Source organism: Numenius arquata, chromosome 6 (assembly GCF_964106895.1).
Source record: "Numenius arquata chromosome 6, bNumArq3.hap1.1, whole genome shotgun sequence".
NCBI lineage: Eukaryota > Metazoa > Chordata > Aves > Charadriiformes > Scolopacidae > Numenius > Numenius arquata.
Window position 1 is genome coordinate 15,684,250 of NC_133581.1, and position 13,618 is coordinate 15,697,867.

Sequence of the window (13,618 nt, forward strand, 5' to 3'; positions counted from 1 at the left end):
GCTGCGGGCAATCCCATCTGGCAAGAATTTTAGTGTTTCACACCATTCTTGCTAATGGCTTAAAGGCAGCATTTCGTTCTTTACAGATCATAACTGGTGTGTTTGTTTGTTTGGGTTTTTTTTGTTATTTTGCCATAAAAATCTTGTAATGCCTGGTCCCAGTGTTCTCTGTGCCAGTTAGTCTTTCTTTAACAGCATTTTTCCAGACATTGCTGTTTCTTTTGTTGCAGTCCTGCTTTAGAGGTAGCATGTAGCTGCCTTGCCTCAGTGAGAGCTTTGTGAGTTATTCCTCAAAGCTTCCTAGGGCTTGAGCAACGGCACCCTTTAGTAAATTGTAGCATAATCCACCAGATGGGAAGGAGGAATTATCACCAAAAGTGTCCTTGTTGCTCTTGTAAGTTATGCCTTCATAATATTATAGCACAAAGACAATCTGGTCATGGAGAAGACCTTGCTGTTCTGGCACTGGACAAGAGTGGGGCAAAAACAGAGCCTATGCCCTAGTTAGCTTACAATCAAAAATGCAAACCAACTGTTGGCAACCCCACAATGGGAAAGGCCAAGCTGTGTTCAAGCATCACAGCAAAGAACAGTATTCAGGAGGGAGCTGAAGAAAAACAATGATGTAGCTCTGTCATTAACAATGATGCTGTTCCAAGTGTAGGGGGACGTGTTTTAAGAGCACAGAATTGTTCATCTGGATATTTAACAAGTGGATGGTGGAACCTGGCTTTGGAGGCTGGTCAGAGACAGATGTCAGCCTCAAAGGCCAAGGAAGAGATCCTAGATTGCCTACAGAAGGGGCTACAAGGTGTCTAGAAGTGAAGACAGCTAGTTCTTGTTAGATACAGTATGAAGAAAGGAGACAATGGAGGCATGGAGGGAATGGTCAAAGTGGAAAGCTAAGAAAATGATATTGCAGTAATAATCTGATATCTATTTTGAATTGCTAGCAGTGAGACAAGAATGTATTTATCAAAGTGAAAGAGATGATGATGAATTAGAATCATAGAATCATAGAATGGTTAGAGTTGGAAGGGACCTTAAAGATCATCGACATCCAACCCCTCTGCCATGGGCAGGGACACCTCCCACTAGACCAGGTTGCTCAAAGCCCCATCCAGCCTGGCCTTGAACACTTCCAGGGATGGGGCATCCACAACTTCCCTGGGCAACCTGTTCCAGTGTCTCACCATCCTCACAGTGAAGAATTTCTTCCTAGTATCTAACCTAAATCTCCCTTCTTTCAGTTTAAAACCGTTACCCCTCGTCCTATTGCTACGCTCCCTGATAAAGAGTCCCTCCCCTTAGGTACAAGATATCTAGCTAAAATTGGACATGAAATTTTAGCCCTGTGGATAGGAAAAACATTATCTTAGAGGTGTAATAAAGAAAACATCTAACAGATACGAGATCTGAAGAAAGCCTGAGTCAAAGGTAACACCCACACTAGAAACCTGAATTGTAATCAAACAAGCAGTGTGGTCCCTAGGGGTAGAGGAAGGAAGAAGTTGAATGGGGTAGCAAGGCTGAGTTCTGTTTTAGCCTTGTTGTGTTTGAGCTGATGATAGGACACCCAAAGATGTTAGAGATGAAAACCAACATCTTAGTTTATTCAGGAGAAAAGGAAGAAAACTGTACTGATTTTTTATCTGTCTAAATTTTGCAATTTTTTTTGTGTGTGTTTTGGGGCAAAAGTCACGGCTTTTTTTTTTTTTAACTTGTGGTAGTGTCATCATAAATCTTCACAGCCCTGTCAGGTAGTTAGCGTAGTTGGATATAACCAAAATATATGATGATTATAGACAAAATTATTGTTGATCATTGGATATTTATTGATCATTCCCAGGGGAAAAAGGACCGTCCTCTATGTAGGGGTCCTACTGACATGCAGGACTTGGAAAGGATTAAAATGATTTGAAGGATGCAGGAATGATGTGAAACTTGTGGGTTGTCACATCTTGTGATCCCCAGAATACAGGCAAGTCGGGGTGATGAGGAGGAGAGGCACAGTGCTCTTTTATTAAATTTCCACTCTAAGCTACAGAACAAGCCACAGTCAACCATGGGGAGGCTACTGTGAATTAGGGAGCTCTGGAGTCTGTGCTCGTTCCTGGTATAGCCAGAATCTGAGGGGTACAAAGGTAGTTTTAAGACCACATTTCTCCATATTCATCTTGGCTACTCCATCTCTTTCACATGCAGAAATCATCCCTCCTTTGCTATATTGTTTAGTTTTTGTTATTACTTCTTTACTGTTTTGGTTCCTGAAAGAGTAAATAAAAATGAACCAAAAAGAAATAAAGAAAAGATCCTAGGATTACTCTATTCTAAGCTTGCTTTTATAAGCTGCATGCGTGTCTCTGATATGATATGTATTGGGTCATTTGAGGTTAGGAACTTACTAGCTTTTGTTGGGGAGGTGGTGATGATGGGATGCAGATGGCAAAATGGCAAAGGGAATAGATAGAAGCTCTGAAACTTAACCAGAGATTTTTTGTTTCATGTCTTGGCTTGTAGCAGGAACATGAGATATCATGCAAGATGTAGATCTTGATGTCTCTGTGAAAGCACACTGTGGCCTGTGAAAATTTTTGCATCCTCTTAAAGAATATATCTAATGAGGAAAACAAGTAATCGAGAATTTATTTTTAACACCACATTGTGCTTGGCTTCCTATTGAGTTGCACAAGCCTGATACTTTCTTGCCTTTCCAGTGTCCTAGCAAGCAGAAAGGAAATTGGTGGTGGGAACAGCATGGAGTAGAAGGCACAAGGGACCACAGGTGCTAATCCCAGCTCTGATACTGGGTGACTGCAACCCTGGGCAAATCACTTTGCTTCACGGTTCCCTATCAGTAAAGAATAGGAGGTTAATACTTGTAATGCTTCTGTCATGTGAAATGCAAGGATTAGAAGAGCTAGCGTGTGTTCAGAGCATCCAAGATGTGAGGGTGAAGTGGTCTCACAGAGTCTCTTGTACTAATATAGCTCCTCTCTGTATTATCACAGCAGGTTGTGTGCATGCTGCCAGCCAGAGGCTGGGTCTTTCCTTTCCTTGAACCTCCTTGCAATGGCTATTACAGAGCAGGGTTTCCTACATTTTTACAGTGGGAAAACTGATGTTGTCAATCTTACATAGACGGGATTTTAAAAAAAAAAGCTTCATTCACCAGTAAGTTACTTTTCATCTCCAAATGTAATAGGAGACTAGTTCTGGTTACTGTTCTGGGATTTTTAGAATTCGCTCGCTTGCTTAGCGTAAATGGGAAAAGTAGTACTGTCATGAGATGAGAACCTGTCGTATCTGGGAAAGATAAAAGGGAAGGGGAAACTCGGGAAAATACTTCTTAGTGTTTTTCTCCCCTACAGGCTATGTGTTATTTACCTTCTACTAGATCCTCCAAGAGTTGGCACTGGCATACTTCCAATCCTATAGCACTTTTCTAAAGTAAAGGATTTTAGATGCTGATGTGGACTCAGGAGACCTCGATTCTCTTCTGTGCCACAGATTCAGGAAAGATGTAGTGTCTGTATGCCTTATTTTCCAGCCTCTGGAATAATTCTCTTTATTTCCTTTGCTTTTTCTGTTTGGCTTTTTCAGTGTATTCTCTTCTTTTATGGAGTCACTCAGACACACTCACTCATGCACAGATAGAGGGATAAATACAGACACACGGCATTTCGTGGGGGCTGTGTAAGCTGTACAGTGATAGTTATAACCGGTGCAACACTTAGAAATGTTTAAACCCCTCTTGTTGGCCTGTTTGGAAGTAACATGTGTACTACTACTGTGCCATGTAATGCACCAGCAGAACGTTGGCTTGCACAGAGATGGAGGCAGGTGCTGAATTATGCCCTTCTTTAATCGAAAATCTCCTTGTTGGGGGCTATCCTAAAAAAACCCTGCATTGTACTGGAGGGAATAGGGTTGGAGGGTGACCAGCTGCAAATCCAAACTCAGAAATCGTAGCTGCAACGTAACGGCTTAGTGCTTGTGGAACAATCCCTGCAGCATTTATTTCTTGCACTTGACCACTGGGGAATGGGTTTGTCGTCCTTCTCACTCCTGTCACGTTGGGGGCTTTGTCAGATCAGAATACATCATTGCTGTGCTTCTCTGTGTCCCTTGACTTGTCGTAGGCACAAATCTTTTTCAAATGTTCTCCCCTGTTCATTTCCATTATTATATCTGGTGCTTCTAGGTGGCAAGCAAAAATGAATAACCTTGTAAATGCTCCCTGTCTTTCAATTTGTTTTATATTTCATACAACGTGTCAGTGCATTTTTGTTGAGTGGTTTTAATAAGATGAAGTTGATGAAAATAAATTGCTTTGCAGTTCCTGCTGTGGGTGACAGAAATGCTGGATCTGTAATTTTCCAAAACTCTGCATTTGAAACCAGTGCGGAGAGTGTTCTGTGTGCCTGTAACTGCAATCATCTTCGTAAAATACCTCCCAGAAAAAGAAAGCAGCTATCAATTTGAATTTTGGGGGCAAGATGCACTGCTGTATCCAGCTTCTGCTGGGCACAGTGAGAGAGGGAGCTGTCAAGGAGAATTTTAGAATTGATTCTGTGCCAGGCTTGGGTCTGCCATATGGGACAGTTTGCCAGATCTGTCTCTAATATGGGAGGGAGAATGAAATATACAGCAAACCCTCTTACCAGAGTGTCTGTTAGCCAGGGCTTGGAAAGTGAAGATTGGGACTTGAAAATGTGGACATCCCAGTGCTGGTGGCTACTGGGTATCAGCTTTCTTCTGAGCAGTTCAGTGTTGTCCTGGTTGGAGGTAAAACAGAAGCAATTTTCTCTTCAGTTATTTTACTTTTCAGCTAAGCCTCTTCTAAGTGAACTCTCTGAAATTAACGGCGTATTTTATCAAGACTGTCTGATTCCAGAGTGATAAGACCTGATTGTTTCTAATTTGTGCCAAGGAATGGTATGCAGAGAGGCTCTTTCTTATACTTACTGCTGTAATAAGCAAGGTCAAGTAACTGTTATTTGCCCCATTGGAGGGTCGGAAGCAGAAAAGAGTAGAGGGGTCGCACCTGCGGGGAGGAGCGGATGGGACAGGTGACCCTAAACTGGCCAACAGGGTATCCCATCCCATTTGCATCATGCTCAGTATAAAAGCTGAGGGATCAAAGGGTCAGCTCTCTTTCTTCAATGACCAGCGTCCAAGGACTCTGTCTATTCCCAATCTCTACCGTTGATCCCAATCCATGTCTTCTGGAATCCGGATCTGGAATCCAGTTCCCCTCACATTGCTGAGTCCAGTCTGGGACGTGATTGTCGTCCTGGGAGGTTGATACAGTTTTGTATATATTTCATTATTTTTTTTTATTATTTTATTAATATTTTCATTAAAGTAGTTTTAGTTTCTTTTTTTATACTCAGAAGTCTCTTTTCTCTCTCACCCTTCTCTCCCTGAAGGGAGAGAGAAGTAAAAGAGAGTATCTGTCTTTCATTTCCATGGCCAGTCTGGTCCAAACCACAATAAATGTCTTGCTCAAAAAATGGAATGCAGATAAAAGGTGATCTCCATATTACCAAGGGGTACTCAGTAGACAGTCTGGTAACTGTTCATCTCTTCTTGGAAAGAAGATAACCCACATATTCCAAATGTAATTTTCAAGTCAATAGTTTTCTCTTTTTTACTTGTTTTAATGAAAAAAATGTCAGTATTACCATATTTCTGGTAACTTTCTATTTTGATAAAAATTGCAGAAAATTCTAATTCTAATTCCCTCAAGTTTAGAATTTCATTTTGTTGGCCATTTTTTTGTGCTTTTATACTACTTACTTAGCTGACGACAATATTAATGTCTGTCTCTTACTGCATTCTCTGCTGCATTTCTGTAAGGCACAGAAATGCTTTCTCCTTGTGTTGTCTGGGAGCTCACACAGCTGGAAGTCCCACAGGAGCTGATGATGGACCAGGAGCTCAGGTCCCACTTTTGCAACTTCAAGGCTAATGCCATTATCATTAAGCCAGTTTTACTTTCCTCAGAACAGCTTTTTACTCCTTCAACTGTTCCATCGTTTTTGGAAGCATTGAAAACAGGAATAATTAAGTCCCAAAATTTATAATAATCTTCTCCTCTTTCCATTTCAAATTTAGAAATTTCCTCCAAGATTATGCTGCTTGAGGTACATAAAAGATAATATGCTGGATTAATTATTTTCATTGTTCACTCAAATGTGAAGAGTTGGATTAATACTGGTAATAAAACTAGCTTGCTGTAAAGCGAAGCGTTGAGATGGGGATCATCCTGCTCACACAGTTCAGGCTGGTCCACTGTGCTGTTGGGAGGAGGGAACAGAGAAGTACAATCAAAATTTGGAAAAATATCTAATTCTTCTCTGCAAATTTTCTGGTGATGTCTCTCAAACAAACTGCCAAAGGTTTGAATGCCCTGTTAACCCTTGCATTGGTGCTTTACAGAAACCACCTTTCAGATTACATGCCTTGCTATGCAGCCCTGACACTCACTGCAAAGGAGTTAGGCAGCCAGGGAGGAGTGCAGGTTTCTGCCTCTCTTACAGGGTTTAAACCAGCTAACAGAGCCAAAGAACAAAAGTGATTTTTCAGTAGAAATAACAATAATTTATTGTTTATACTTGTCATTTCAGATTCTGAATAAATAATCTTACTGCATAATTTCTTCATTCTGTATTAGAATAGTATAATTTGGACAAACAAGCAAGGAGAGAGTAGAGCACAAAATCACAACAGAGATGGAAAAAAGTCCATGGAGGTTTCAAGCAATCCTCTTGCCAGTATGAGTTTATTGCTTAGTCCATATTATATCTGGTTTATTTTTAAATGGTTCAGTTGATGGTGTTCCTGCCACTTCCCTGGAGAAACTATTTCATTCCGACTGTTAGGCAAAATTTTCAGAAATTTATACTAAGTTTTCCTCTGCTTGGCTGCCTTTCATTACCCCCACTTAAAACAACAAGACGGTCCATCCATGGCAAGTCCTTTCCTTCGAGAAGATTTCACTCTTCTCTCTATGACTGCCAGGGTTGCTATGTGAGGTCTCTTGCTCCTAGGTCCTCATCGTGCCACATTTATTCACTCAGTGTCACATTTTTCACATTTGAATTGCAAGGGAGGGCAACTACTCCAGCAAATCACTGCTGTTCAGCAGCAAAAGCTGAAGCCCCTACGTAGGCTGCACACATGCAGTTATTTTTATCTTTCTTCATAATTTAAACTATTCACCTTTTTTTTTTTTTTTTTTTAATTCCCTCTAGTTTGTTGACATCTGTCTGGTTCTCAGGTGTCCATGACAGAACAGTATGTGAGTGCAGCTTTGGCACAGCTGTTTCATAAAGGAACTGTCAGCTTGGGACAGTTAAGGGACCTGAGGCTTCTTAGTACGCAGTCTCACTCCACAGTAGCTTTAAGAGCTGCTGTGAAATCTTATACCTAATTATTCTCTTTTTCCCCTCCTGGCCTTTTGAGTCATTTTTTGCTTCCAGATTATCTCCCATTATTATATTGAACACTGAATTCAACAGTGGTATGTCTGAAGTTTGCAGAACCCCTGTTAAAAATATTGATCACTCCCAATTTTAAAATTCTGATTCTCTTCCACTGTTCTTTTCAGAAATGCTCTCCTTAACCACATGTAAATAGAGGTGTTTGTATATAACTCTGTGTGTGTGTGTGTGAGGAGGTTGGTATTATAATGTGCTTACAAAATCCTGGCTTTGTTATTTTCTAGGTATTTGGTGCTAGAACACGTGTCAGGTGGGGAGCTCTTCGACTATCTCGTAAAAAAGGGAAGATTGACACCAAAAGAAGCCAGGAAGTTCTTCCGACAAATCATCTCTGCTTTAGACTTCTGCCATAGTCATTCAATATGGTGAGTGCTGCCATTTCCAACGGGAGTTACCTATTACATAAAAATACAGAATAAAGGGATCTCATTTCTTGATACTTTTACTTACTAGTAAGTAACTGATGTTGTAAAGCTCTGAAAGAATTGTATAAAGTGCTGATGTTTTTTTTTAATTCTTGGCTGTCTGTGAGACAGTGCACCAGTCACAGAGAGAGTTTTCATGGAAAAGATTGTTCGTCATTTCTCACTGGAGGAGAATTTATTCACCGGGAATGCTTTAACCAGGAAAACCAAAACCACCAAGGAAAAGCAGTTTAATTTCCATCATTCTTGGAGCACTTGGTAATAATGGAGAGTTACATACACTATATCAAAATGAGTCCCTGAAGAAACTTGGGACAATGATGAATACAGCAAAGTCATTTTATGGCTTCTTCCAGTTTTTGGAAACCTGCTGGCTTTTGGCACCCTTCACTGAGTCCCTTCTGGGCATTTGAGTCACTGTTGCCTTTAATTTCCTTTCCAGCAGGGAAGAATTTCCTTGATCTGATTGCTATTGATACTCACTAACTCCATCATATGATTTAACCATTAAGTGTGGGTTAACCTGTGCTTTCAGGTGGTTTTAAATTGGACCAGTTTCTCCTTCATCTTCAGCAAGTTTAGGCTATTTAAGTTATACTGAAATCAAGTTGTTGTGATCAGCCTGAGCACAGAGTTTCTGTATAGCTGCTGACCCATAACTACCTGCTTATTTTCAGAAATGCAGCTCTTCACAGTTAGGTTGGTGGGGGGAGACCATTTACATTATGTCTGTGCGGCTGCTTCTCCATAGCCACAGACAGGCGTAGATCCCCCCTCCAGGAGGCTGAGGCCCACTGATAGATACTGCAGTAGTTGCATTTGCACAGTCACTGTGTGGTTACCTCTCAGTAACCGTACAGTGATTTTCCTTACCTCCAGTTTTGAGCTAGGAACTCGCAAACCAGTCATCCACAGCATAAATGGCCACAGAAAAAATGGATGCTTAAATACTTAACTTGCTCTTCTAGCCCCCTCCTTCTACATCTTTGACTCATTTCAACAGGAAATACTAGTCTGAAAGAGAGCACATTTCTAATAAATGGAAAGGGAAATCAGAGCCTTTCTTGAGGATATATTAAGAGGAGTATACTGTTAGCAGAAAAGGCAGTTCAAAGTGGTGGATCAGGGTGAGAAGGTTCCTGAGGACAATGCCTACCTGGCACTGGTAGGGTTACGACATTCAGAAAAATTCGTAGATTAGCCAAGAGCAGGTTGCAGGCCCTAACTAAAGGATCTAAGTTTTGTCTGTTGGCAGAGACCTCTGACAAGTTTTATTCTGCACATTCCACAATTTTTCTTCCCTGCTAATCATCTGGGTTGAGTGATCATGACCTTCTTACAATCCACATAATCCTTGGTAGGATGTAGAGCTGTTATTTTTTATGTACACTGGGCAGTGAACCACTGGTGGATTTCGTACATACGTGTTTCTGTTCCCTACTTGGCTTAACACTTAGAGACCCAGTCCAAGAAGAATCAAAAATGTTTAAGTACAACTGAAGAGAAATTATTTACTCTTCCAAATGAGTATTCCAGAGAAACGCGAACCTCCATTGGGAGAGAAGTTTCTGTGAAAGTATGCATATATATGCATACATACTAGTCCTTTGGGTTTGTGATGGATACCTCTTGATATGGCAGACTTCAGTAAACTGAGTGAGGATCATGGTGATGCTGTCAGACAGACAAGCACCTCTGCTGGCTTAACGGTATGTAGAATTTTCAAGGCAGCGTGCGTGTCTCTCTTGAGGAATCCATTTTCCTCTGTTAAACACATTGGATTGTGGGCAGTAGTCTTGTTTAGAAGTAAATCCTCCGTCTCCTTGCCAACTCCCACTCGACTAGCAGCTAGTGCTAAATAAGTTAGCAGTAAATCATAAGCTCTTCCTCCCTCCAGGTCACTCTGAGACTTGTGTGGTCTGTGTTATATTAGACTCTGTGTTGTATTCTGGACAGTTATCATTAAACCCTTTTTGAAAATCAGAGCATGCATAAATATATGTGTGCGTGTGTGTGAGTATAAAAGTTAATGTGCTTTCCTAAGCAATGAAGCCTGACCTTGTCCTGTCGTGGGGCAGTGAAATGACAAATCATCTCATCAGCCAGGTTATCCAGTTATGACCACTTTGAAAAATGAAGGCTTCTGCTTTGGTTAATGACTAAATGTAGGTGCCTCTAACCTACTGGCAGAATAGATTGATAGCCTGGTGTCCCCAGCCCTGTATCATTGTCCCATCTTCTTCCTGTACCTCCCAAACACCGTGAAATATCTGTGGCTTACTTTCACAGCAGTATGTAACTACATTCAGCTTTCACTGCTCAAAATGTATTGATACACTAGAATTCCCAGATCAAAGAATCAGAAAGGATTCCCCAATCGTCTCACCAGTAAAAGGCTTCTGCTGCTACTGTGTGGAGACATCACCTGTGTCTGAGAGGTGTTTTCAAACAAGCAGCTCAAACAAAGCAGCAGAATAGCCTTGGAGCTTGAGTCTGCTTGTGTGTTGTTTTAAAAAAGTATGAGCTTTCTGTTCTTATTTTATTTAATGGAAACAGTGGGAGAAGATTTGATGTACCTCACTCCAAGCTGCAGTCACTTACGGGGTTTTGTGATACAGGTTGGCCATGGGGGAAAGGTTACAGATAATCCACTGTAGGTTTCTCTAAGGACTTTTCTGTGTATGTAGCACTGTGCCGTGCTAGGGTTTGAACAGACAGTGCCATGCAGAGGTATTACGTGGGATCCTGCAAACTGTGTATCTGTGTTACCTTGCTGCTTTGCCTGAACTGGCAGGCAGAGCCGTTAGCCCAGTGATGCAGCATTATTGCTTCTGCTTCCAGCTCTTCCTCTCTGCGAGCTCCGAGGGCTCTGCACCGTGCTGCAGCGCCCCGAGCAGACGTGCTCAGCAGCGATGCAGGAAATGGCAGAGGAACCTGGGGTTCCTTGGGCATCAGTGTAAGAACCATCCTAGCCTAGGGAGTTTTCTTTGGGCATAACCGGTGTTTTTCTCTGAAGCTGTCACTCACCTAATGCTGGGCGTCTGCTCTCCTAAACTCAGGGCCGTTAAGCTGTCTCAGCTGGGTGCCCCTAACCAATAGTGCCTTTTGAATATCCTGCTTCCGTACTGCTCTCAGCTGCTTCGGTGCCGGCTATATTTTCTGTCGGAAACAATGCAGGAGCACCTGTCGGGGTAGGTCGCAAATCCTTGCTTTCCCCTGGAAGAGTCTCCTTTATGTGGAGCGAGGGAATGCTGCAGCGGCGGCGGCGGGCGGGAGCCGGGCGCGGGGAGCTGGCGGGCGCCTCATTGGCTGGGTGTGACATCACCGGCAGGAGCTGGGATTGGCGGGCTGCCGATTTCGTGTGCCCCGGGTTTTTGCTTTGGTCAAGCTCATATTTGGTGTCTGTACCTCACGGGCTGACAAATAAAAATATGATTACAGAAAATGCCCCGTGGCAAACCTTATTATGGCTTCAGAGATAACAGATAATGCCAATTACTGCACAGGGCAGTGGTGACATTGAGAGGAAATCCCCCGCGGTAATGAGCAGCGAGATGATTATTTCATTTTATTTTTATTTTGGTTGGGTTTCATTTTATGTTTTTTTTCCTGAGCATGCACAAGAGGGGGTTAAGGCAGGTTCTTTATGAATATTGATAAATGACAATTATGAGGGCCCTTTCTCCTTTCGTTGCCTGGGGCTCTGCCTGCTTGAGTACGCACAAGGCTCTTGCTGAAGTGTGTCTGTGTGTGCATGCGTAGGCATGGGGGTGTGTGACTTAGAGGGCTGAGGCAATGAATAAGAGCTTTGTTTGACTTTGCCTTGTCTTCTTTCCGTCAGTGCAGGGGAAGGGGGGAAGGCTCCTTACAAAATAACGCTTCGAGATTTCACAGCAGTAGTGCCAAAATCTCTGGTATATTCCTGCAGGCAGGAGCCGCAGAGCACTGTCAGTAAAGAAAGCACGATTTTAGGGAGAAATCTGGGATGTCTTCGAGAAACAGAGATAGCTGAAGAATGCCAGGTGCCATGTTCTGTCGGATAGTGCCACCCTCCTAGTGACTCCTGCTCTGCCTTGCTTCGTTTATAAGGAGCACGCTACAGTGTTCAGCGAGGATGATCTGTCGAACACTTAAGACTGCAGCAGCTGGACAGTTTGAAATCGTGACTCAAAGCCTCCAAATGTGAAACTAGTCTAGAAATTGTGGAATTTAATAAGGTTGGTTTCTGGGAGCTGAGATTCACCAATCATTGCCTGAATCCACGAGTTTCAGATCTGTGATTGAGACTCACTCTGAAACAGTGAGGAATTTTCAGATGTCCCCTGTAAAGACAACCGGAGAAAACCCATCAAGTACAGCAGCTGCAATGCCAAAGGCAAAGTTACCAGCTCAGCTAAAGTCAGAGGACATGTATTTTTGTAAGTTTACTTCTTTATATAAGCCACTGGAAACTCAAAAATGGCATAGTCTTATTGGAATCATAACCAGGTAACATTCTCTGGCAAGTACAGCAGTGGTCATCAGACCTGACAGTCTGTTCTGGCTTTGAAATACATGAATATATGTTTTGAGGCAAGGCTGGTAGGGAAGAACAGCATATTTTAATAGATCCATGGAATTAGTTGTTAAAAAGCAAGCAAGGTTTTATGCATACAAACGCTTCTCTAGGTCTCTGTATATGTTTATAGATGTTGTCCTTTTTCCTAGCTATAACTGTATTTGTTCTGCAGAATTCTCTGAAAACTTACTAAATTTGAGCATAGCAACCATGGCTCTAAACAAAGATTCTTCTGTAGATAGATACAAGCTACACATTCAGATCTGATTTGCAGAAGCAAGAGAAAGTAAGATGAAGTGCTTTTTCTGCTCAAGAAAATTTAAAATATTGCTTCTTACACTATTAAATATTACTGAAATTATTTGCATCATATCAGGCACTTTTAAGAGGCATGCTGCAGAGCAATTATTCTGTGTTCCGGCCCTTCTGTGATTTTGGGGTCAGGAAGAAAAGCATTTGCAAAGTAGCCAACAATTTGATTAGTGCAAATGACCTGCAACTGCTCCAATTAGGAGGTTTCTTGGGTTAGAAATCTGTGACCTACAATGAGTTGTCATAGAAACTGATATGAATGTTTCAGCTCAAAAATCACTTTAAAATAAGGGGTTTGTTCGTCATCTCGTGCAGGTGACATAGCTCCTTTGAATCCAAGATCTAGAATCTGTCACTACACCAAAAATCTTCTGCTAACCCTGGATGACAGGGAGAGAGTATTTTACTTCTCTTTTTTATGTATGCTGCAATTGCCTGCAGTACAGATCCAGGGATATTCCCAGAGCTGGAGGACGGACTAGAAAGGCAATGGAGGGAGCTAGAGGAGCTGTCTGAATAGCATCACTGGGAGCGACCAGAAAGCAAGAAGCATAGCCTGTGTTTAAGTGGGAAGCTGGAACATGTAATGCATATGTGTGCCTTTCCTTTTCCACGCACCACCTCCAAGAACTGTGCTCATTTCCATGGGACATTTTTTTCAGACCTCTCTCTGTATCCTTGTGCTGCAAGGGAATTGTAAAGCCTTTGTTCTAATCTGTAAAAGAGGGACGTTACAGAGAGTCTGGCAGTGTGTGCTTCCCCTGTCATGGTTTGTTTAATGCCTCCCTTTCACTCACACACTCTCCCTTCAACAG

The 13,618-nt window shown here is 42.0% G+C and overlaps 1 protein-coding gene across 1 annotated transcript in view; it reads left to right on the plus strand.

The window, feature by feature from the left end:
• Positions 1-13,618, plus strand: part of BRSK2 (BR serine/threonine kinase 2) — a 319,951-nt gene that overhangs the window by 219,400 nt on the left and 86,933 nt on the right. The window contains exon 4 of the mRNA XM_074148741.1: positions 7,733-7,873. Coding sequence (XP_074004842.1) covers positions 7,733-7,873 — 141 coding nt within the window. The remainder of the gene's footprint in view (positions 1-7,732; positions 7,874-13,618) is intronic.